The sequence below is a fragment of the Aethalodelphis obliquidens genome, unplaced genomic scaffold, assembly GCF_003676395.1.
Source record: "Aethalodelphis obliquidens isolate GAN/ISIS:26980383/991018 unplaced genomic scaffold, ASM367639v1 scaffold57, whole genome shotgun sequence".
Lineage (NCBI taxonomy): Eukaryota > Metazoa > Chordata > Mammalia > Artiodactyla > Delphinidae > Aethalodelphis > Aethalodelphis obliquidens.
Window position 1 is genome coordinate 11,201,406 of NW_020838001.1, and position 23,825 is coordinate 11,225,230.

At 50.5% G+C, this 23,825-nt stretch overlaps 1 protein-coding gene across 1 annotated transcript; it reads right to left on the bottom strand.

Annotated features, from left to right (window-relative positions):
- Positions 1-10,941: 10,941 nt before the first annotated feature.
- CEBPB (CCAAT enhancer binding protein beta) lies at positions 10,942-12,834 on the bottom strand. Its single transcript, XM_027087016.1, has one exon. The coding sequence runs from the start codon at positions 12,608-12,610 to the stop codon at positions 11,579-11,581; it is 1,032 nt and encodes a 343-aa protein (XP_026942817.1). The 5' UTR covers positions 12,611-12,834; the 3' UTR covers positions 10,942-11,578.
- Positions 12,835-23,825: the final 10,991 nt, after the last annotated feature.

The window sequence follows — 23,825 nt, forward strand, 5'->3', positions numbered from 1 at the left end:
GGGACCCTTTTGTTTATCAAGGGCTTATTTTCCACCAAGCTCCATGCTACACAACAGTCAGGAATGTGAGAGACCCATTGCACAGACGAGGAAACTGAGGCTTAGAAGGGGAGGTCATTTATTCCAGGTCAAACATCTAAGTGACAAACACCTAGTGACCCACACCCATCTGACTCGTGAGCCCCACAGGGAGACAGAAGGAACAAAGGGCGATGAGGAAAAACTGACATTGGCAGGGGGATCATGAACAATCAAGCTCATCCCTCGATCACAGTCTCCCCCAAACTCCATCTCAGTATCCGGACAACCTAACCTACACAGAGACACATTCAATGACATCATTACAGTGTTTGTGGCTGAGGAAACTTGGAGGCCACATCAGTGTCCATCATAAGGGGAAAAGTACATTAAAATGGGGCAGATACATCAGAGGAATGTTATGCATCAGAGTAAAAAGCAATGAAGAGCAGCATGGAGACATCTCTAAAACATAGTCTTCCAGGAATGGATCTGATGTGGTTGTCCCTTATAGTATTGCCTGAGCTAGAAAAAGGTGGGAAACAACTTAAATGTCCATCAAAAGGGGACTGGTTCAATGATTATGGTACATCCGTGCAATGGAATATTGTGTGATCATTGAAAAGACTGAGGCAGCTCTACGGTAGCACTGATATGAACAACCTCCAAGATACACTGTTCAATGAAGAAAGCAAAGTACAGACCATGATGGAAAGCACCACAATGTGACGTGTGTAAATATCGTGTGTGTGTGCTCCACCTCACACAGACAATCTGAAACAAGAAAAACTGCTGGGAACTGCACTGACCTCTGGGAAAGGGAACTGAGAGTGTGAGGGCTGAAGTGAGAGGGAGACCAACTTTTCACTGCAAACCCTTTCATACCTTTTGGAATTTTGAACAATGAGCATATATTATATATTTGAATTAGATAAATTTAAAAGAAAAATGCAGAGAGGCCATGGGGGAGTTCAACTGAAATCATCCACAAGAGAGGTGACATAGTGTGGGGATCACAGGAGGGTAAGGAGGGCGTCCAACTGGGGAGGGGGGCCAAGGGTGTGTGTGCAGAGACAGAAAATTGGTTACACGCAGGGGACTGTCAAATAAGTAAATATATTGAGGATAATGCGAGCCAATTTTCTCACTGTTGAAAAGAGAGTTCCTAATATGGAAAGAGAGAAAATCAGGATAAATGTTGTGGTGATGGACTGGAACTAGAGTTATCAGCTGTAAACTCATAGTCTTCTAAATAGATGATAATGATGAAGATAGATAGACAGATAGATGCAGAAATAATATGGATGTAAATATATGTCTATATACATACACACACACACACACACACACACACACACACACACACACACAGCCCTAAGAGAGCCTGGGAATAGGGACACCTCAGCAGCAATGAGCACACTTCCTGCCAAGACGTTGGCTTCTAAATACTGTTCTCTACTAAAAGGATCCCGGGCTCCTAGGAGAAATGGCTAATTCCAGGGCTGGAGCAGGGAAAGCACTAGCTGAACCTGGAACACCTCCTGCCAGAAGGTAAGAGAAGTGCTCAAAGAACGATGGTGACATGTCAGAAGGGCAAAGAAGCTCAAAAAAATAAATTAATCATTGAAAGTTTGATGAGGAATGGGATATTTACATGGTTTCAAAGTACCTCCCCTCAAACAGTTATTAATTGCAAAGGGGAAAAAAGTAACTTTATAGATGTGAATTCCCCCAGATATCTCTTCAATCAAGTGATCAGAGTGAACATCACCATCCTCACCACAAGGAAAAAAAATTTTGTAACCATGTGAGGTGATGGATGTTCACTAAACTTATTGTGGTAATCATTTCATTATATATACATGTATCAAATCATTCTGTTGTACATCTTAAACTTATATGATGTTATACATCAATTATTTCTCAGTAAAACTGGGGAAGGGGGAGTAAACACCATCAACACTAGGACAAAGAGAAGAACACAGCATCACTTCTGTGATTTATATGCCTGACCTGAACACGCATGACCTGAATCTAACCACAAGGAAACAACAGGCAAACCAGGTGAGGGACATGCTACAAAATAGCTGGCCTGTCATCCTCAGAAGTGTCAAGGTCATGAAAATCAAGGAAAGACTGAGAAGCTGTTCTAGATTAAAGGAGACTAAAGAGACATGGCAACTAACTACAGCATGTGATTCTGAACTGGACCCTTTCACTGGACATTATTAGGGCAACTGGTGAAACTTGAATGGGTCTGAGTACACGGCAGTAATGTAGAATGTTAATTTCCTGATTTTGATGGTTATATTGTGGTTATATAGAAAATATCCTGTTTGTAGGAATTATATACCAAAGTATCAGGGGATGATCAGGCAACAGGGAGGGTCAACAATTGATTCTCAAATAATTCAGGAAAAAAATGTTCTTTGTACCATATTGGTAACTTTTCTATAAATTTGAGATCTTTTTCAAAATAAAAACTGCTAGGGGCTTCCCTGGTGGCGCAGTGGTTGAGAGTCCACCTACTGATGCAGGGGACACGGGTTCGTGCCCCCGTCCGGGAGGATCCCACATGCCGCGGAGCAGCTGGGCCCGTGAGCCATGGCCGCTGAGCCTGCATGTCTGGAGCCTGTGCTCCACAACGGGAGAGGCCACAACAGTGAGAGGCCCGCATACCGCAAAAACAAAATAAAAAATAATAAAAAAAAAACAAAAAAAACTGCTAGAGACTGAATGTTTATGTCCTCCAAAATTCATGTGTGGAAATAACTCAATGTGAGGGTATTTGGAGGTAAGGTCTTTGGGAAGTGATTAGGTCCCATTAGGAATGGGCTTAGTTCCCTTATAAAGAGACCGCAGAGATCTCCCTTGCCCTTTCTGCCATGTGAGGACACGGCATCTGTGAATCAGGAAGCAGGACCTCACCAGACACCAAATCTGATGGCAATTTGATCTTGAACTTCTCAGCATCCACAACTGTGAGAGATAAATTTCTGTTGTTTATAAGTCACTCAGTCTATGGTATTCTGTTATGTCAACCAAACTGACCAAGAAAGAAAGCTTTTTTCAAACAGAAAAAAAGTAAGAAACGGAATAAGATCTAAGATTGAATATGATTAACAGGAATTAAACACATACTCATAGCATTTCCTCTGACTCAGTAAGGCACTCCTAGGTATATGCCCCACTGAAATATGTACGTATGTTCACCAAAGACATGTATTCTAGAATGTTCATTGCAGCCCCAATTTTAAGACCTAAAAGCTGGAAACAACCTAAATGTCCCTCAGCAATAAAATGGGTAAATGTATTGTGGTACATCCATACAGTGGAATTCTGTTCAGTAACAAAAAGGAACAACACTGATACACACAGAAACTTGGATCAATGCTGCAGTTACAATATTGAATAAAAGAAGTCAGATACAAGAGGATGCCTATTGTGTGATTCCATTTGTGTAAAGTGCAGAAATAGGCAAAATTAGTGTTTGCGGTTAGAAATCAGGATAATGATCACCCTTAGGTGGGGGGGTGACTCGAAGGGGCCTCTGGGGCTCTGAAATGGTCTGTGTTTGGATCTGGAAGCTGGGTACACGCATGGGTCCACACGGGGAAAATCCATTGAGCTGTATACCTATGCTGTGTGCACTTTCCTGTATGTGGATATTTCACTGGGAAGAAAAGACATAAAACGATGAGATGCATAAATAAGGATAGACATTAACCACATTGGGGTGAGAGCTATGAGAAGTGGGTGGAATGGATGTGGGGAGCCAGGATGAAGGCAGAGAATAAAACGCAATGCAGACCTTGAAAGGACTGACAGCAATCTCGTCCTAAGAACCGGGAAGCGTGATTAGTTACTGCTCTACACCTGAGTTTCAAGACGCAAGGAAGAAACGGGTCCCCATCATCTGTATGTCCCTCACCAGCCCACGAGAGCTTCAGCAAGCTGAGCTTGATGCCCAGCCCCATTCGGCATGAGAGGACTGAGGCCTGGCTTGGGTAAAGCAGCCCAGGCAGCCCCAACTCCTACCCCAGTTCTCTCTCCTTCACAGCCTACTGACCCCCCACCCACCAGTTTCTCTGAGGAGCCATCTTCCTCCCTGGCCACCTCCAACCTCCAGGGCTCCAAGGGCTGGGGCCTGTGAGGCAGGAACCTGGTGACAGCTGTAAAAATAAAAACTCACCTGCCCACAGGTGTGTGGGAGTCTGTAGGAGTCTCTGGCCTACAGACTCACCTCGCAGAGATCCCAGCTGGGCAGGCCCCAGGCAGGCTGGCCAAGTGCCTCCCAAGCACCGGTAGGCCAAGGGCTCAGCAGAGCAGAAGGGTTATCTGGGGTGGTGTGGGGTATCTGGTCCCAGCACAGCTGCCAATACGCTCTGTGAGCTGCAGCAGGGGCTGACCCTCTCTGTTTTCAAACTGAGGGCCTCCTTGGTGGATCACATATGGAAAGTGCGGAACAGGATTTGAGCTCACTGGGGTTAGCAGAAGAGATTCTGTCCATTCCAGGTGCCTGATTCAAGCCTGCCCTAATAGGCACTGAGATTCAGTCTCAGAGGAGACACCTGAGGACAGGCAGAAAACTTTCATGACAGATATCTTCATGCATTACTTCTGTAATTAAAATGAATTGAAAGAAATCCTTCCACCACATCTGATGGGAATTATTCTTCCTAAGCAAAGAGCAAGCCCCTCGTTTTGAGCTCATGTGCAATAGTATCAGTAGAACAATCTCAGACAAGGAAGCACTGGGGCATCACTAAGAAACGCAGGTCACAAAATAGCTCACATAGGTTGATTCTGTTTTGGCAAATATATCAGTTAGAAATAGATTCAGCTGCCAGTAACAGGAAGCCAAAATGTCAGAGACCTCAATAAGCACAGATTTATTTTCCTATCATGTAAACAGGTCCAGAGCAAGGAAGACAAGGAATGGTATTGCTGTTCCATCACCATCAAGAACCCAAATGCCTCTTACCTTTTGGTTTCACCACTCTCTCCATGTTTCAATGTCTGCCTAATGTTCAAAATGGTCCTTGAAGCTCCAGCCATCACATTCCAGGCAGGAAGCAGAAAGAGTGGGGACTGGGGGGATTGCAGAGGAAGGAGGCAAAAGGGAACGTATCTCACAGCTGAGTCAGCCCATTTTAAGGAACGTTCCTGGAAACCTCACCTACAACCTCTATTTATATCTTATTGGTCACCCCTAGCTGCAAGAGAAGCTGGGAAATGTAGTCTTAGTAGGGCACTTGCCCCCAACAGTAGAGAGGTCCCATTGTTAAGGAGGAAAGGGGGATGGTGTGTGAGTATCAAACAGACGTTAGCTACCCTGAAGAAAAAGTACACATAGAACAAAAATTCTGGAAGGAAATAACTGCTGCATACAGAGGTCCCTCTCTCTCTACAATCACCCTGCATGAATTAACCTGTCAAAACTCTACCAAACACTATGAAGAATTTTACTCTCTTCTTGTTACAGATGGGGAAACTGAGACACAGCGAGATACAGTCACTTGCCCCGAACCACACAGCCAGGAAATGGTAACTTCAGAACTAGAATACAGGCAGCCAATTCTTCTAGCATCTGGGCTCTCAACCCACCAAGATGCTAATGATGTTATTAATAACAATGATGATGGCTAATTCTTACTGTGTGCTGGCACTGCTCGAAATATGTTGCATGGATTAACTCATTTAATCCTCACAACAACTTTATGAGGCAGGTACGATTATTATTCCATTTTAGAAACAAGGACATTAAGGCACAGAAAGGTGAACTGACTTGCCCAAGGCCACACAGCAAGTGTTAACAGGGTTTATTTCTGGGTAGTAGAATTATGGGTGCTTTTTATTCCCTTCTTTTATTAATACTCTGTATTATCTAACCATCCCACCATGATCATACACTACTTAGGAAATCAAATAAAAAGAAAACACCCCTCCTGGAGTCCAGCCTCCTGCCTTCCCCCTAGTCACCTACTACCCCACCCAGAGGCCTCAGGGAGGCCTGGCCCCGCCTCCCTCCCCAGCCTCCCCTCTCCCCTCCTCAGTGCCCTCTCCCCTGCAGTCCCTGCTTCCCAAAGAACTCTCCCTCTCTTGGCTCCCAGCCTTTGCTCCTCCCTTACCCGTATCCTGGCATGCCCTTCCCCTCATTCCTGCCTGGTGAACAGCTCCCTATGGCTCCAGGCCCTGGGTCAGAGGATCCTCACCCACAAGGTCTCCTGGGCCCAGGCAGGCAGGCTCCTTCCGCTCTTCACCCACTGCACTTTGCCTAATCCAGAGGCCGAAGGACATGTTTCATCCCATCGATAAACTTGTCAAGGGCTTTCTGGGTGCCAAGCCCTGGCAGGGACACCTGCTCATTCATCCTCATAACAACCTCTCTGGGCCTCACCCTGGCCTCCATGGCCCTGCAAGAAAGACCCTGCACCCCTCTGTCCTCCTTTCCCCACTCGACCCCTGGCTGCCTCTACTCTAGCCATACTGGCTCCTCACTCTTTCCCTGACACACTGAGCTTGGTCCTGTCTCAGGGCCTTTGCACCTGCTGCTCCTTCTGCCTGGAATGCTCTCTAAACACTCTCCCCAGTCACCCTCTACCACTTTCTCCAAGGCCTTAATACAGTCTGAAATTAGCCTGCTAATCCATCGTCCATCTCCCCCAGCAGGATGTCAGCCCCAGGGATACAGGGACTGTCTTGGGCTCACGTGACACTAGCTGAATATGTAAATGGAAGCTGGTACTGCTCTTTGTTCATGGGTGAGGAAGCCCAGGCCCAAATTTGTCAAGAATCTTGCTGGAGGTCACCCAGCAAATAAGGGGCAAAACTCAGAGGTGTTTTTTTCCCCTGCCTCTTACTCAAAGATGGGCCAAAGAGTGCAAAATTGAGGTTTGCCCACCTGTTCCCCCACATGCAGTAACTAGCCGACAGGAAAGTGGCTTCGCCTGGGTCTCAGACAGACATGGATTCAAATCCCAACTTTTCTGCTTTCTGGGAAAGTGATGTCCCTTCTCAGAGCCTCAGGTCTCCACTCTTTGAAATGGGACTCCTACTTCTTGTTCTCAGAGGGCACCTGGGAGGGGCTCAAACTCCAACCCCCAATTCCCCAGCCCACCCTGGCCTGCCTCACCCCCTGCACATGGCTATGGCCAATACAAGGTTGAAAACCCCCAAGGAGGGGTGGCCAGCCGGCCAGCCAGCTGGGGCCTCTGGGGCTCCATCACTAGTCACCCAGGTGGTCAGCCAGGCCGAGAAAGGACTAAGGGGGTGGGGGGCAGGAGAGGAAAGCAGAGCAGATGAGAGGTTTGGGGCCATGGAGGGGGAGGCAGGAGGAGAAGGCCTCGTGCTAGTCACTCACCAGTCGTTGGGCCAGTGCCTTCATCTCTCTGTGCCTCAGTTTCCCCAACTAGGGAAGGGGGATGATAAACAGCGCCCAAGTCATTGGATTATCACAAGGATAAAAGGCACGTAAGGCACACACGGTAACACCTGGCGTAGAGTGTGTGCTCAGGAAACCGAGGCTCTTCCCCCCTCACACCTCACCTGGCTCAGGCCTCTGCTCAGACGCCACCCACTAGGAGAGGCCTTCTTGGACCTCCCCACCCCTCCCTGCCCTACTTTCCTTCCCTCAGAGCGCTCGTCCCCACCTGTCATTACCTTGTTCTACTTACTAGATACTGTCTTGTCTCTCCCCATAAATTGTCACCTCCATCTTGGTCACCACATGTCCCTAGCACCCAGCATAGGGCCTGACACAGAGCAGGTGCTCAATAAATGTTTACTGAATAAGTAAAAAAAAAAAAAAAAAAAACTGGACAAATAAATATCTCAGAAACAAGGACAAAACAGTCCCAGGGAGGTCTAGACATGGTTTGGGTGGAGGAGGACACACTCTTTAGGTATTTAGACGGGGAAGTCCCGCTTCTCTTTCCTACCCACAAATTCCACCATTCTTAGCTGTGCAACCTTACATAGGTCACTTCCCCTCTCTGAGCCTGCTGGCTTGGCAGGAAAATGCCAGCAACAAAAGCCATGGCCTCCAAGAGCACACGGCCCCGGTACCCGGCAGTGTCTCCAGCTTTCATTTCTGACACCCACTTCTATCCTTGGTAAGATCACCAGGCTGTGGGGCAACTACACAAGATTATGAGGTGTAAATGTGTTGTCAACTCTCCTGTCCTGAGCAAACATTGGTTGGGCTTCCCAGCTAGCCTCAGTGGTCAACCCCACTAAATGGGTCTGTGGTTAACATGACCAGCCTTCCCGGGCAGTTGGAAGAAACCAGCAAATCCATCTATGCCAAGGTCTAGGCGTGCTATTTTGCACATCATAAACACTGAACTTGCATCCACTATTATTCCTGTTCCTCAAGGCACGTCCCTGGCCTCCTCGTGCTTCACCCCATCCAGCTCTCTTTCTTGTTTCCCAGCTTTTGAACGGACTGGCCCCTCCTCCCTGCAAGCCTGTAGCTCTCCTAGCCTAGTGATCCATAGGGTAGGTGTCCCCCCATTTATGATATTTCCTCAAGTCCTTTGGGCACAGCTCTGGCCACAGTGCTCCCACAGGCCACCAGGACCACCATCAGAGCCCTCAACCTGTTAACTATTTCTCCAAGCCCTCCTCAGGGGTAGTCAGATGGGATTGGGTTCAAACTCCCTTAATGTTGCTTCCAAACTGTGAAACCATAAGCAAGTCACTTAACTCTGGCACTTGGGGTGCCTAAGCCCGGGGTGGGGCAAGAAGCCCTCCAGGAAGGGCCCAAGATTTGGGGTGGGGGCTGGGATGACCAACCAGGCTCTCAGCCCTAAGCTTTCCCCAGAGACTTGGGAGTCGGACTTAGCTTCCTAACTGGCTCCACTCTTGCTCTAACCCCACTGAGCACTAACCCCGCTACTGTGGGCCTCAGTTTACTTTTGTAAAACCAGTGTAGCACCTTCCCTGGGTGCTTATTCAGATTATAGGGAGGGTGTGAGTGTGTAAAGAGCTGCCCTCAACACTCGTTCTCAGGCAGCACTCAGGAAGGGGGAGTCTGGGGGTCACCCTTTGACCAGGCTGCTCCCCTCTCACCACCTCTGCGTCCTCTGGTGACAAAAATGGGTGAGCAGCACGCATCAGCCAGCTCTCCATGACCAAAGGAGTAGGGATTAGAGAGGTTCGTTCCTAAATGGCAACTCGCCCCCCACCAAAAGACTGAGCTACCTCCTTCCCTAGGTCCAGCCCCCAGGCTCTGCCCTTCAGCAGGTAAATCCTAGAGGCAGTTGAGCCGATGTGCTCGTGCTGACACTGGACTGACTTGGAGGTTCCAGGTTCCCATCAGTCATCAGGCAGCCCAGGATAAGACCTGTCCGGGGCCACACTGGAGGCCCAGGACCAAAGTGAGGTTATTTGTGCCCAGCGCTCTGTACAGCCCTCAGGCCACGAGCAGGAGACACTAGGGTTAGAGGGATGGTGTTTGCCTTGATCCTCAGCTCCATAATGGTGGGGGCTGAGTGTCTCTGTTTCCCATATCCTGGCCTCCCACAGGGAAGGAACATCCAGGCCTCCAAAGGGAAAGGGAGGGCAAAAGCATTTCCCCTTCTCAAACCACAAAATCAGCAGCTGCTCCCAAGATCCCAGGCTGCCCCAGGCCCTCAGCAAACTTAAGCTATGAAGCCCCCCACTCCACTCTCCCTCCAGCCCCAAATTCCTAGAGCAGGGGGCCCCCAAACCAGTTTCTCACCCTTTTGGATTTGACAGCCAAAAGGCTGTTCCACAGCTCTAAAAGCAGGCCTTGTAATGGTAGCAACCTCTCCAAAGGTTGCTGTGAGGTTTAAATGAGATGGGGCAGGTCCAGGGTTTACTGGACACTGGCCCCTGGCAAGCGCTGGCCATGCTCGCGCTGCGCTTTAGACTCAAGTGCCAAATGCCAGGAGCCTCCCAGAGAAAAATAATAACAAGAGCAAATGCTTATATAACACCTCCTGCGTGCCAGGCACCGTGGGACACTGTACGTGTATCCACCAACCCCTCCGTCTACATCCTCAACTCTCAGGAATGCTGTCCAGGGCTGGAATAGGGGTGGAGGTGCAGTGCGAACAGGTGGGTGGGAGGGTATCAAGGGGTGGGGAAGAAGCCTCGCCTGGGGCCATTTCTGTCCCAGGGAATCAGGGACTGCAGCCCTGGGTTCACACCTGGGCTCAGCCGCCTTGAGCAGGTGAGGTTGGGCCTCAGTGTCCACAACTGGGCAAAGAGGACAAATGGCACATCTCCCACTCCTAGGAAAAGGAGTGGAAGTACAGGAACCCTTCCCCCCACTTCCCCTACCTGGCCCGGATTCTCCCCTCCCGCTGGCCAGGGACACAAACCCAAGCTTGCCACCCAGGCCACTCTCTTAAAAATACACATACACACACACGCTATTTTCTAAACAGCCGGCCCCACTTCACTTTCCAAAAGAATCTGCCCCATTTTGGGCTCAGCAGGACCAAGACCTGTATCCCCTCCCCTTCCAGAGTCACAGTTCTGCTGGCTGGGTCCCCAAGCACTGCGCAGAGGTCAGAGCCCTCCAGGCCCGTCTAGACCCAAGCCTCGCACTCAGGACCAGCCGGAGTCCCTGAAGGCCCTCCCCAAGCAAGGTTCCGAGTCACTCCTCCCCAGCACCCAGCGGCACTGAGTCACCCTGAAAGCCTGGCCCAGCACTCCTCTGCCCCTCCCCCGCCCCAGCCTGGTACCCCCATCTCCAAGCACAGGCCCTGGGGGAGTAGCAGAGGAGAAAAAGCAGCTGCAACCCCCCCCACCCAACCACCTAAAGAGCCAAAAATAATAGCAGCTCACACACACACAACAACCCCACACACGCCAGAAAAACAAATATAAAATCATAAATCCAAAATAAAGGGGAAAAAAAAATCAAAGCCAACTACTGCCCCCAAAAGGCTCTTTAACCATTCTCAAAAAACAAAAAAAAAAAGTTTATTAAAAGTGTTCTTAATGCTTGAACGGAAAAGATTCCCAAATATACAGATGCCTCTTTTCTCATAGAAATAGATTATTTTTTTATAATACAAAAAAAAAGACCAAAAAAACAACAACAAAAACAAAAACAACAGCAACAGCAACAACCCCGTAGGAACATCTTTAAGCGATTACTCAGGGCCCGGCTGACAGTTACACGTGGGTTGCGTCAGTCCCGTGTACACACGCGTTCAGCCATGTTTAAACCGATTGCATCAACTTCGAAACCGGCCCGCCCGCCGGCGCCTGGAGAGGGGTCAGAAGGAGAGGCAGAGTTTATCATTCATCTGTACACATAGACATCTCTTCTTTAAATAACACCACGGGCGGGCGGCCCATCTGCATGTGCGGTTGGTGTGGACAAAAATATAGATATATATATTTAATAAAATATTAAAATTACCGACGAGCTCCCCGCGCTGCCAAGTGCCCCAGTGCCAAAGTTTTGCCGGCGCCACCAGGGGCGGGGGCGGGAGCGCGGGCGCTTCCCGGAGTCTCGGTGGCCGCGGCGCGCCCGGCAGCGCGGAGGCCGGCCGGCAGGGGGACGCGCGCGGGGGCCGCGCTAGCAGTGGCCGGAGGAGGTGAGCAGGGGTTCTGGCAGCTGCTTGAACAAGTTCCGCAGGGTGCTGAGCTCGCGCGACAGCTGTTCCACCTTCTTCTGGAGCCGCTCGTTCTCGGCCGTGAGCTCCAGGACCTTGTGCTGCGTCTCCAGGTTGCGCATCTTGGCCTTGTCGCGGCTCTTGCGCACCGCGATGTTGTTGCGCTCACGCCGGATCTTGTACTCGTCGCTGTGCTTGTCCACGGTCTTCTTGGCCTTGCTCTTGACCTGCGAGGGCGCCGGCGCCGCCCCCACATAGCAGGCGGCCGGGGGCGCCTTGGCGTCTGCTGGGCTTGGCGTGCCGGGCGGGCTGGACGACGAGGACGTGGAGAGGCTCCCGCTGCTGCCGCTCGGCACCGCCTGGTAGCCGAGGTAGGCGCGCAGCGCGTACGGGAAACCAGCCGCCATGCCTGCGGCGCCGCCGCCCGGCGCTCCGGCCTCCTCCTTCCGCTTGCAGTCCGCGGGCTCGAAGCCCGGCTCCGCCTTGAGCTCGGCCGGCTGCGGTGGCGGCGGGGGCGGCGGGTGTAAGGGCGCGAAGCAGCCCGGGTGCAGCGCGCCCTTGGCGGCCCCCAGACGACCCAGGCTCACGTAGCCGTATTCGGCCGCCTTCTTGCAGTTCTTGCCCCCGTAGTCGTCAGAGAAGAGGTCGGAGAGGAAGTCGTGGTGCTGCCCGGAGGAGGCGGGAGCGGGGGCGGGCGCGGGCGGAGCCGCCTCAAAGGTGTCCGTGGCCGGCGCCGGGGCCTGCGGCGCGCCCAGCGGCTCCAGGTATGGACTGAAGTCGATGGCGCGCTCGTGGTCACCGATGCTACCCAGCTCGCCGGCGGGGGGGCGCGGCCCGGGTCTGGCCGCGGGGGGCGCCGCGGGGGCCGCCTTGCCGCCGTACGCAGCAGCCAAGCAGTCCGCCTCGTAGTAGAAGTTGGCCACTTCCATGGATTTAAAGGCAGGCGGCGGCGGCAGGGGGAGACATGCTGGGTCCCAGGCCACCAGGCGTTGCATGAACGCGGGTGCCCGGGGAGGGGGCCTGGGGCTGCCCGCTCCGGCCGGCCCGCAGGTGGCGCGGCCTCCCAGCTCCGAACTGTCGCTGCTGTGTCCCTGATGCTGTTGCCGCTCCCTCCGGCGTGGCCGCTATTAGTGCGGGGGCTGGCGGCTGGCGGCTGGCCCCTCGGGTGAGTCCCCTTCCCGGTCCCGTGCGCGGCTCTGACTCGCTAAAGTTTCTCCTGAGCCCGGTTATTTATAAGGCGGGCCATGGCAACGGCTGCGTCACAACTGGAGGCCGCCCCAGCCCCTCCCCAGGCACGCAGAGGACACGCTGTGGCCGCCCGAGACCCCCGGGAGGGCGGCGGTGGGGCGTAGTGGCCAGACTGGAGACCCAGAGCGCGCCCTCGGGGGTCCCTCGACCTGGTGGGGGGCGGCATCGCCCCCTGCCCACTCCCACCCGGCGGCCCCGGGATTGGGAGCGAGAGAAGGCGCTAACCCGCCCCCGGACCGCCCCCTCTGGGCTGGAGGCTATACTAGAAGGGAGGGGAGAATCCGGGGAGGGGGCAACGTGATCTTCTTCTCCCACCCCAAACACGGCCGCGGCCCGCCCCCTGCTGGAGGAGGCGCTGGCTTCAGGATCGGCTGCAACCAGTCCCGACTCCCCACCGAAGGGACGCGCTCCAGGCGGGATGCTGGAGACCCCAGCTCTGGCTCCCGGAGAGGTGACCCATCTCCACGGCCCTTCCCTGGGTCCAGCCTCGCCCCTAAACTTGCCCCCATCCCCAGATCTTGGAAGGAGGGAATTTCACACCTGTGGCGACTTCCTGTCTTAAATACGAAGACCTGGGTTTGGGGGCCTGCTGGTCAGGGGCGAGCTCCACTTGGGCCTGTGCCAAGGTCGACCGCGCCCCTCCCCTAGCCCCGCCCACCGCACCTGCCCGCCCCTCAGACCACACCCGGGTCATCTCCAGCCCCACCACAGCCCGACATGGGCCCCGGGAGGGTGGAAGGGGACAGGGGTGCTTGTCTCCAACACACTGTGTGACCTTGGGCAAGTCACTTCACTTCTCCAAGCTTCAGTCCGTGAAGGTGTCGTTACTGTTATTATTATTAGTTGTATTACTGTCTCCACCACAGACTCCCAAACATAAGGCTTACGGCTCTGGGACGCACATCGTAAAGAAGGGCCTTCTCCCAGGGTACAAAGAGGCCCAGAGGCCCACAGCATACCCAAGATCACATGGCCTCATGTCCCCCACTGTTCTCAGAAGGAAAGCCCTTGTCCAGGCACCCTCAGACCTATTTGCACCCGAGGCCAAAACACCTGTTTCTGAGGCTGGTGGGGTGGGGGACCAGCCAGGCTCAGGAGGGGCCATGCAGGAGAGACCAGGTCCCTACTGGGCGGTGAGGGTGGGCCTGGACCCAGAGTTTGCTTTTTCACCCTGCCAGAAGCATGCCCTTGCTGCCCCCCTGGTTCACAGATGGGGAAACAAGATGGCCCACCTGGATCTGAATTTAGGCCTGAGGCCCTCCCTGCAGAGTGGGCTCCAGCGGCCCCTTACCCTCTCCTGAGCCATTCCGAGGCCATTTGGGCAGCTCCTGGGCCTACCCCTCTGCCACCCCCGGCCCAGGCCGCCCAGGCAGGAGCTCCCAGCCTGCCTGGTTGCTGACCCCCAGCCCACTGACCCCAGCCCTGGCCCTGGCGGGCAGGTGGACATTGCTCAACCTTCAGCATTATCTGCTGAGCTGGGGTGACCTCTGCCCTGGAGAGCTGGAGAAATGACATCTCTTGAGTGCCCTTGGGGGGTGGGGGGCAGGGAGGAACAGGATGAAACACTGGCCCAGCCTGCTGGCTTTCTAGGCCTTCCCAGCAGCCTCTGGGCCAGGGAGGGATCCAAGGCCCCAGGGCCACCCAGCCAGGCCTCCCAAGCTGCAAAATGGGACACTCAGGGCTGAGCTTGAGGGCCACTGCCTCCAGGAGGCCCTCCCTGCCCTACCTGCTGGTGAACTTCCTTCCCAGCCCTTATCTCCAGCCACCGTTATCCTAGTTGTTTTGTCTGCCTCAGTCCCACTCCAGACTAACCCCTCCATGAGTGCCAGCCCTCAAATATGGGAACTCCTGGATCAGGCATGCTCAAAATGTACCAGGGGACGAATGCATTTGCTGTCACCTCTGGACCAAGACCGCTGTTTCCCCAGCTCTGCCCAAGGCAGCTCCTCAGGGCTCAGCCCAAAGGTTACCTCCTCTGAGAAGGCCTCCCTGACCTCCCCATCGAAAGTCCTAGGCCCTTGATCACTCCTTTCGCATCCCCCTGCTTCATCTCCTTCACCATTCTCAATTACAATCAACATTATCTCACCTACGCATCTTGATTTCTGTTCCCACTGCCCTCTCCCATTGTCAGCTCCATCAGGGCCAGGATTTTTGTTTGTTTTATTCACTGCGGTTCCCCCAGTGCCTAGAACAGTGCTTGGTACACAGGAGGTGCTCAATAAATGGAGGAGGCTGAGAAGAAGGTGAGGTTCCCCCCACCATTAGCTGGGCTGTGTGACCTCAGACAAGATGGCTCCCCTCTCTGAGCTTCAGCACCCACCCCCACCTCTCAGGACTCTGGGGAGATGCTGTGAGACCTGGGGAGTCTGCAGCTAATTTGTGTGTGTCCTCACACAATCTTTCACCCTCTCTGAGCCATATTTTAAGCTCTTTACATGTATTAACTCATTTAATCCTCCCGATAATTGGTAGGAAGCAGGTACTATTATTATCTCCGCTTTACGAATGAGGAAACTGAGGCCCAGCAGAGCTAAGTGTGTCCCAGGTCACATTCAAGGGGTGGGAAGGATTAAAGTCTTTCCAGCCCGACCTCCCGCTTTGAGTTTGTAACAAATCATAACGGGTCTGGCCGCAGGAGCCCCATTTTCTAAATGGAAAAGCTGAGGCTCAGATAAGGGCAGTTGGGGTCACACAGCAAGTCAAGGGGCAACCCAGACCCTGGGAACTAGCCCCCAAGGACCCGACTCAGTCCCATTGGGGTCTTGCCCTTCTGACCTCACCTAACAAATACTGAGCCTTTTGCTTCCCACTCTGCCCTGGCCTGACAGTGAAATCAGTGGCCGTTCCCACCCCAGTGCCACCCTAGGTGTCCTGCAGGGAGGCTGCGTGCACGGGTGACGTAAGCCCTTGTTTTCACAAGGCTCGTTGCTCAACAGGCCCTGCCTGCTGCCCCACCATTAATGCCCAGCCTTTCCCCGAGGAGGGCGGTGATGTGAGCTGAACCACTATGGCCCAGAGGCCTGGAACACGCCCCAGCGGGCCTGCAGGCAGCAAGGGCCGAGAAACCAGGATCCACCTGACACCACCCACAGTGACTTCTCCCAGTTACCGTCTGGCATAGGTGTCTGTAGGAACCTGGGGCGGGGAAGGGTCTCAAAATGGCAGCCAGCAGCCCTATCCAACCCAGAGACGTGTTCAGCTTGACCCCATAGTGTTTTGCTCCAGATTTTTTGTTTGTTTTGTTCTTTAATGAATGTATTGCCAACATTTAAAAAGCAAGACACTTCACATCAAAATTCAAACTTCCAGCTTCTCTTGTAAGACCGGAAGCCGTGGGCCGGGACCACATGGCTAGGAGTGGTGGGCAGGAGCCTGGCGGGGACTGTGGAAGAACAGGCACTTCCTACCCAGATACATGCCCCTCCTCTGCCCCCAAACTGCTTTAAGAATTCTTTCTCCCAGTCTCTGCAGCTTTTCTTTAGCCCCATTTGCAGGAGGAAACCAAGGCACCTTGCCCAAAGGGAGTGCCATTGTTGCTTCCTTGACAGAGAGAGGTGAAAGGGCTTAGAAATCAGCCAGCAGGTCGAAAAATAAGGCTGAAGGGGGAACCAGCAGAGATGGTCCATGGAGATTGTCTCTAGTGGATTTGGAGTTGGGGGTTGCAAGGAGGACTTTTGTTTCTGCTCTGTACCCTCCTGGCTGTGGCACCCTCTAGACCTCAATCCCTGGTCTATTAAATGCGGGTAATTATATCCCCTCTCTCTTGGGCGTCTGGGCCTACTGTTCCCCCTCACACTGACCCACCTCAACACATGAGAGTGAATTACCTCCCCTTAGCCCCACAGAGGGCCTGACCTCGCAAGTCATGATAACCTCACAAATCAGGCAGGTGGGAAACAGGCCCAGAGTGGGTTAGGACTTCCCCCACCCAGGATCACAGTGAACTGGTAGAAGAGCCAAACTTAAAAGCCAGATTTCCCCTGATTCCTATGTCCGAGATTTTTCCCACCATGCCTCCTCTTTGAGACCTCACTTTCCCCGTCTGCCGAATGGTACCTAGGTTAGATCCCCGAGGGCTGCCAGGTCCAGTGTCCTGGGATCCGGAATTTTGGAATCCTGGGATACCCTTGGTGCTGGCTAGTGAAACTTGCCTGAGCATATGCTGCCACCACGTGGCAAGCTCTGGGAATGCAGGAGTGATTTAAATGAATTTTTTTGATGGAGGACCTACTGGGTACTTTGCTTATGGGATATAGAGGTCAGCACTATGGATATAATAGATGCTCACAGGATAAGAGCAAGCCATCGCTGAAAGAAATAAAAATGTCCAACAAACAGACGAAAGGTACTCACTTTAATTTAGTCATTCATCAAATATTTTTTGGCACCTGAGCAACGTGGTTAAAAATATTTAAAAGATGCATTCTCTTTGACTCACAATTCCATTTCTGGAAAATTTGCCTAAATAAACATTCATAAATGTGTGTAAAAAAAACATTTTTGGCACTTACTGTGGCTCATGCCCTAGACACATATTCATGAACAAGACAGAAGTGATTCCTGTTCTCATGAAGTTGATATTCCTCTTGGGGAAGACAAACAATAACCAAGATAAATGAGTCAACTATGAAAAGTGTTGTATTCTGGTAAGCACCATGGAGAGAAACACAGCAGAGGAGGAGCATGGGGAGTGCTGGGGGATTTTATTTTAACTTTAGACTGGTCCAGGGAGGCCTCATTGAAGTGACAGGCGAGCAAAAACATGAATGCAGTGAGGGAGTGGGCCATGCAGATAGCAGCAGCAAGAAGAGCAAGTGCAGGAGCCCTGAGGTAGAAGCATGCCTGGCCCATGTAGTCGCTGTGGGTGGAGTACAGGGGAAGTAGCGGGAAATTATCTCACAGAAATAGTGGAGGCCATATCACACAAGGGTTTGTGGGCCACTGTAAAGACTGGGGCTTTTACTTTGGGTTAGTGGGAGCCATGGAGAGTTCTGAGCAGAGGAGGGACAGTATCTGACTTCGGTTCTAATGGAATCCCTCTGGCTGCCTATGACGGATGGACTGTCCTGGAGGCAAGGGCAGAAGCAGGGATCCCAGTGAGAAGGTAACTGGAGTCATGAAAGCAGATGACAGGGGACTCCACCAAGCCATGGAGGTGGTGAGAAATAGTCTGAATCTATCTTAAAAGTAGAACCTGGGACTTTCCTGGTGGTCCAGTGGTTAAGACAACACGCTCCCAATGCAGGGGGCCGGGTTTTGATTCCTGATCAGGGAACTAGATCCCGTATGCCACAACTAAGGATCCCGCATGTTGCAACGAAGATACTGCACGTGGCAACGAAGATCCCACGTACTGCAACTAAGACCCGGCGCAGCCAACAGCCAAATTAAATAAATATTTTTAAAATTTTAAAAGTAGAACCTTCAGGATTTGCTGATAGATCCAGTTACAGAACAACCACACAATGGACCACTCTATAGCCATTTAAAGTGACAAGGTATATGACACAAAAAGTACTAGCAACCAACAGGAAAAAAGGAGATATATTTGATACATTCAAAATTAAAAACTTCTGGGCAGTAAAGGACAAAATCAACAGAGTGGAAAGACAGCCTACAAGATAGGGGAAAATATTTGCAAGTCACATATCTAATAAGAGGTTAATATCCAGAAAATATAAAGAACTCCTACAACTCAACAACAGAAAGGGCTTCCGTAGTGGCGCAGTGGTTAAGAATCCGCCTGCCAATGCAGGGGACACGGGTTCGATCCCTGGTCTGGGAAGATCCCACATGCCGCAGAGCAACTAAGCCGTGTGCCACAGCTACTGAGCCTGTGCTCTAGAGCCCACGAGCCACAACTACTGAAGCCCGCGTGCATAGAGCCCGTGCTGCACAACAAGAGAAGCCACCTCAGTGAGAAGCCTGCACACTGCAATGAAGAGTAGCCCCTGCTCACCGCAACTAAAGAAAGCCTGCACGCAGCAACAAAGACACAACACTGCCAAAAATAAATAAATAAGTTTATCAGGAAAAAAACACAACAGAAAAACGACTCAATTAAAATTGGGCAAAGGCTTAGAAGTAGACATTTCTCCAAAGAAGATACATGAATGGCCAATAAGCACACGAAAAGATGTTCACAATCACTAATTATTACGGAAATGCACAAAACCACAATGATAGACTACCTCATACCCACAAGGATGGCTACCGTCAAAAAAAAGAAAAACAGAAACAAAATAACAAGTGTTGGTGATGACATGGAGAAATTGGAACCCTTTTGCATTGTTGGTGGGAATGTCAAATGGTACAACCACTGTGAGAAACACTAAGGCGGTTCCTCAAAAAATTAAAAATAGAATTACCATACAATCCAGCAATTCCACTTCTAGGCATATACCCAAAAGAACTGAAAGCAGAGTTTTGAAAATACATTTGTACAACTATGTTCATAGCAGCAATTATTCACAATAGCTAAAAGGTGGAAACAACACGTGTCCACTGATGTATGAATGGATAAACAAAATGTGGTCTATACATACAAGGGAATGTTATTCAGCCTTTAAAAGGAAAGAAGTTCTGACACAGGCTACAACATGGATGAACCTTGAGGACATTATGCTAAGTGAAATAAACCAGACACAAAAGGACAAATATTGTCTGATTCTACTTATACGAGGTACCTAGAGCAGTTAAACTCACAGAGATGGAAAGTAGAATGGTGGTTTCCAGGGGCTGGGGAGAGGGGAAAGGGCAGTTGTTTAATGGGTACAGAGTTTCAATTTGGGAAGATGAAAAGTCCTAGAGATGGATGGTGGTGATGGTTGCACAACGGTGTGAATACATAATACTTAATGTCAGTGAACTGTAGTTAAGATGGTAAATTTTTTTGAACTTTTTTTAATTGCCGATTGATTTTAACTGTTTACTTAGTAACATTTTTAGGTTACAGAAGAGTTGTAAAGACAATACAGCATTCCCATAAAGTCTTTGTGCAGCCTCCTCTAATAATAGCATCTTACATAAACATGATACATTTATGAAAACTATTGGATTATAAGATGGTAAGTTTTACAGAGCTACTATATGATCCAGCAATCTCACTCCTGGACTTGTATCTGGAAAAGACAAAAACTCAATTCAAAAAGATACATGCACCCCAATGTTCACAGCAGCACTATTTACAATAGCCAAGATATGGAAGCAACCTAAATATCTATCGATAGATGAATGGATAAAGAAGATGTGGCATATATATATATATATGAATATTAGTCAGAAAACAAAAGAATGAAATAATGCCATTTGCAGCAACATGGATGGACCTAGAGAATATTATACTTAGTGAAGTAAGTCAGACAGAGAAAGACAAATACTATATGATATCACTTATATGTGGAATCTAAAAAATAATATAAATAAATCTATATACAAAACAGAAACAGACTCACAGACATAGAAAACAAACTTATGGTTACCAAAGGGGAAAGAGAGGGGGAGAAGGATAAGTTAGGAGTATGGGATTGACAGATACAAACTACTATACATAAAATAGATAAGCAACAGGATTTACTGTACAGCACAGGGAACTATATTCAACATCTTGTAATAACCTATAATGGAAAATAACCTGAAAAAATATATATATGTATATATAAAACTGAATCACTTTCTTCACTGTATACCTGAAACTAACACAATATAGTAAATCAACTATACTTCAGGGACTTCCCTGGTAGTGCAGTGGTTAAGAATCCACCTGCCAATGCAGGGGACACAGGTTCAATCCCTGGTCCAGGAACTGGTCCGGAGCAACTAAGCCAGTGCGCCACAACTACTGAGCCTGCGCTCTAGAACCCATGCGCCGCAACTACTGAAGCCCACGCACCCTAGAGCCCACAAGCCAAAACTACTGAGCCCACACGTCACATCTACTGAGCCCACACGTCACATCTACTGAAGCCTGTGCACCTAGAGCCCATGCTCTGCAATAAGAGAAGCCGCCACAATGAGAAGAGTAGCCCCCGCTCACCACAACTAGAGAAAGCCCGCGCGCAGCAACGAAGACCAACACAGCCAAAAAATAATAATAATAAATTAATTTTTAAAAAGAATAACGTCATCTTAAAAATATATATATATACTTCAATTTTTTTCACTGGTAAATTTTATGCTATGTGAATTTTACCACAATTTTTTTTTAAAGGACAAGGTAGATCTTCATATGTCAGCATGGAGAGATGCCCAGTGGCATTGTGAGGTCAAAGAAAGGCATGGCAGAGCAGTATCCTGATAGAATCATGTTTGTCTTGAAAACCTTCGCCATTAGCTAAAAAAAGTTTTAATTGTGAATTCACACAGTGTTGATGAAGGTTCGGGGAAGCTAGCACACTTACACACTTTTAGTGGCTTTGCAAAGTGGTTCAACCTCTCGTACTTTGACCACAGCTATCAAAATGGGAAACATCATTGGGCCAGAAATGCTGGGCACTTATACTACAAAGACACTCACACCTGCACAAGCACAATGAACACTGCAATAGCAAATCTTGTGACATAACATCAGGGGCTGTTGTTTCCAGGAACTACTCTCCAGCTGCCAAAAAGAATGGGGCAGGGGCTTCCCTGGTGGTCCAGCAGTTAAGACTCCACACTCCCGATGCAGGGGACCCGGGTTCGATCCCTGGTCAGGGAACTAGAGCCCGCATGCCGCAACTAAGAGCCCGCGTGCCGCAACTAAAAATCCCACATGCCGCAACTAAGACCCAGGGCAGCCAAATAAATATATAAATATTTAAAAAGAATGGGGCAGCTCTACGGGAGAGGATCCAGACCAGCACTGTCCCGCAGGACTTTCTGGGATGACCAGCATATTCCACATCTGTGCTGTGCCATGTGGGAGCTGCCAGCCACATGAGGCCACTGAGCACTTGAGATGTGGCTCATGTGACTCAGGAACTGAATTGTTTACTTCATTCAATTTCAATTAAATTTAAGTAGCCTCCTGTGGCTAGTGATGACTGTATTGAACCGCACACATCTGGGACCATCTCCAAGGTCTATCGTTAAGAGGAAAAGGCCAAGTGCAGGCCAGGATGTGTGGTGTGCAAACCCCACATAAATGAGGGGAGATACGGAAATGTCCTCGTGTGTTTTATGAGGATGTAGTCTCCTACTGCAAGAGCCATAAGAAACTGGCAGCTCTGGCAGCGTAGAGTTCAGGGTGCTCGGAACGTTGTGTAATAACACACCCCAAAACTTAGCGGCTAACAACAACCCCCATTTTGTTTGCTCATGATCCTGCGAGTCAGGAATTGGGACAGGGCACGAGGGGACAGCTTGTCTCTGCTCCAGGGCTGGCTGCAGGCTGGAACATCCAAGGTGACTTCTCCATTCCCATGTGCGGCACCTCAGCTAGGCTGGCCTGAAGAGCTGATGGTTGCTGGAGCACGTCTGCCAGTGAGTTCTTCGTTCCCCCGTTCTCCATTATGTAGTTTCTCCCTTCACGTGTGGCCTCTGCGTGTGTGTTATTGTCATGTGGTCCCTGCATGTGGTCCAAGCTGTCTCTGCTGGAGTTCTCTCCTGTGGCCCCACCAGGCGGCCTCTCCTCATGGTCTCCCCATCACAGTAGCTGCACTCCTTACACAGCAGCCGGCTTCCCCCATGGCACAGAAGTGAAAGCTGCTAGGCCTTCTTAGGCTGAAGCCCCAAACTGGCTCGCCACCATTTCTGTCATGTTCTACTGGAAAGGCCAGATGCAAGGGCTGGGGACTGCACAAGGGCATGCCTACCAGGAGGCTGGTTCACTGGAAGCCCCTAGAAGAAGTCCACTGCAGGAGGAGACCCACCTCCTTTTCTAACTTTAAAATGTTCACCATGGGTATGTATTACCTTATTACCATTTGTTGGAGCTTAGAACGCCATGCATGGCATGGTCCTGCCTCCACGCCTTTGCTCCTGCTGTCCCCTCTGCCTCTACACCCTTCCCTCCCACCTCCAGCTGAGAAACGCCCTGAGAAACTTTCCCTGAATGCCCAAGTCAAATTACTCTCCACTTCCTCTGTGCTCCCTACACCTGGTGACCCTAGGATCTTATTCTGCCCCGGCTGGAGTTAGTTTTGTGTAATCTCCCTCTCCTTGGAGCCCCTCAAGGTCAGCCCAATATAGGTCATCTCTTTACACACACACACAGAGGACTCATGCAGGTGCTGAGGAGGTGCTCAGTGATTTGGGGGCACAACCCAGGAAAATACACACTAGCCTGACCCACAGTCTCCCCACCCGGCTGGGCGCGATGCTGGCGTCTCTGGTTGCACTTGTCTAGAGTCACCGACAGGTGACGACAGAGCCCAACCTCCAACCTCTGCAGCTGCTATGAGTAGAGAAAGCAGGTGTAGGTGGTGAACTTGAGAGGTCAGACACCCCAGGGCAGGAAGCTCCAGGCCCAGCTTTGAAGAGAAATTTCCCATCCTTATTGCCCAACCCCCTCCTCCTCAACTTCAAAAGTTGCTTCCCCCTCAAGCAATTGACTTTAACCATAGGCGTGACAACCATTCATAGGTGCAGCGACCTGGTTACCTCTAAAATCTTGTGCAAGTGAAAAGCACAGACACAAAAGAATACTCACTTATATCAGTATGGACTCCTGGATTTTACTTTATTCCAGGGGTTATAAATCCATCATTACCATTATTTGTTTTGATGCTCAGATTGGCCCTGATTTGGCTAGTGTCACCCCTTTCAGCTGGCTCCCGTGTCCTTTTATCACGTCCCCATCATTCTTGGAGCATGTCCTTATTTTCTGACACAACAAGATGTTCCAGGCTCAACTTCTACTTTTCTTACCCCAGCCCTCGTTCCTTTCAGTGGCGAAAATCTGGGTGCTGTCCAACATTAATCGTTACCAATCTAATAGGTGTAAAGTGATAGCCCCTGGTTGTTTGCATTCGCATTTCC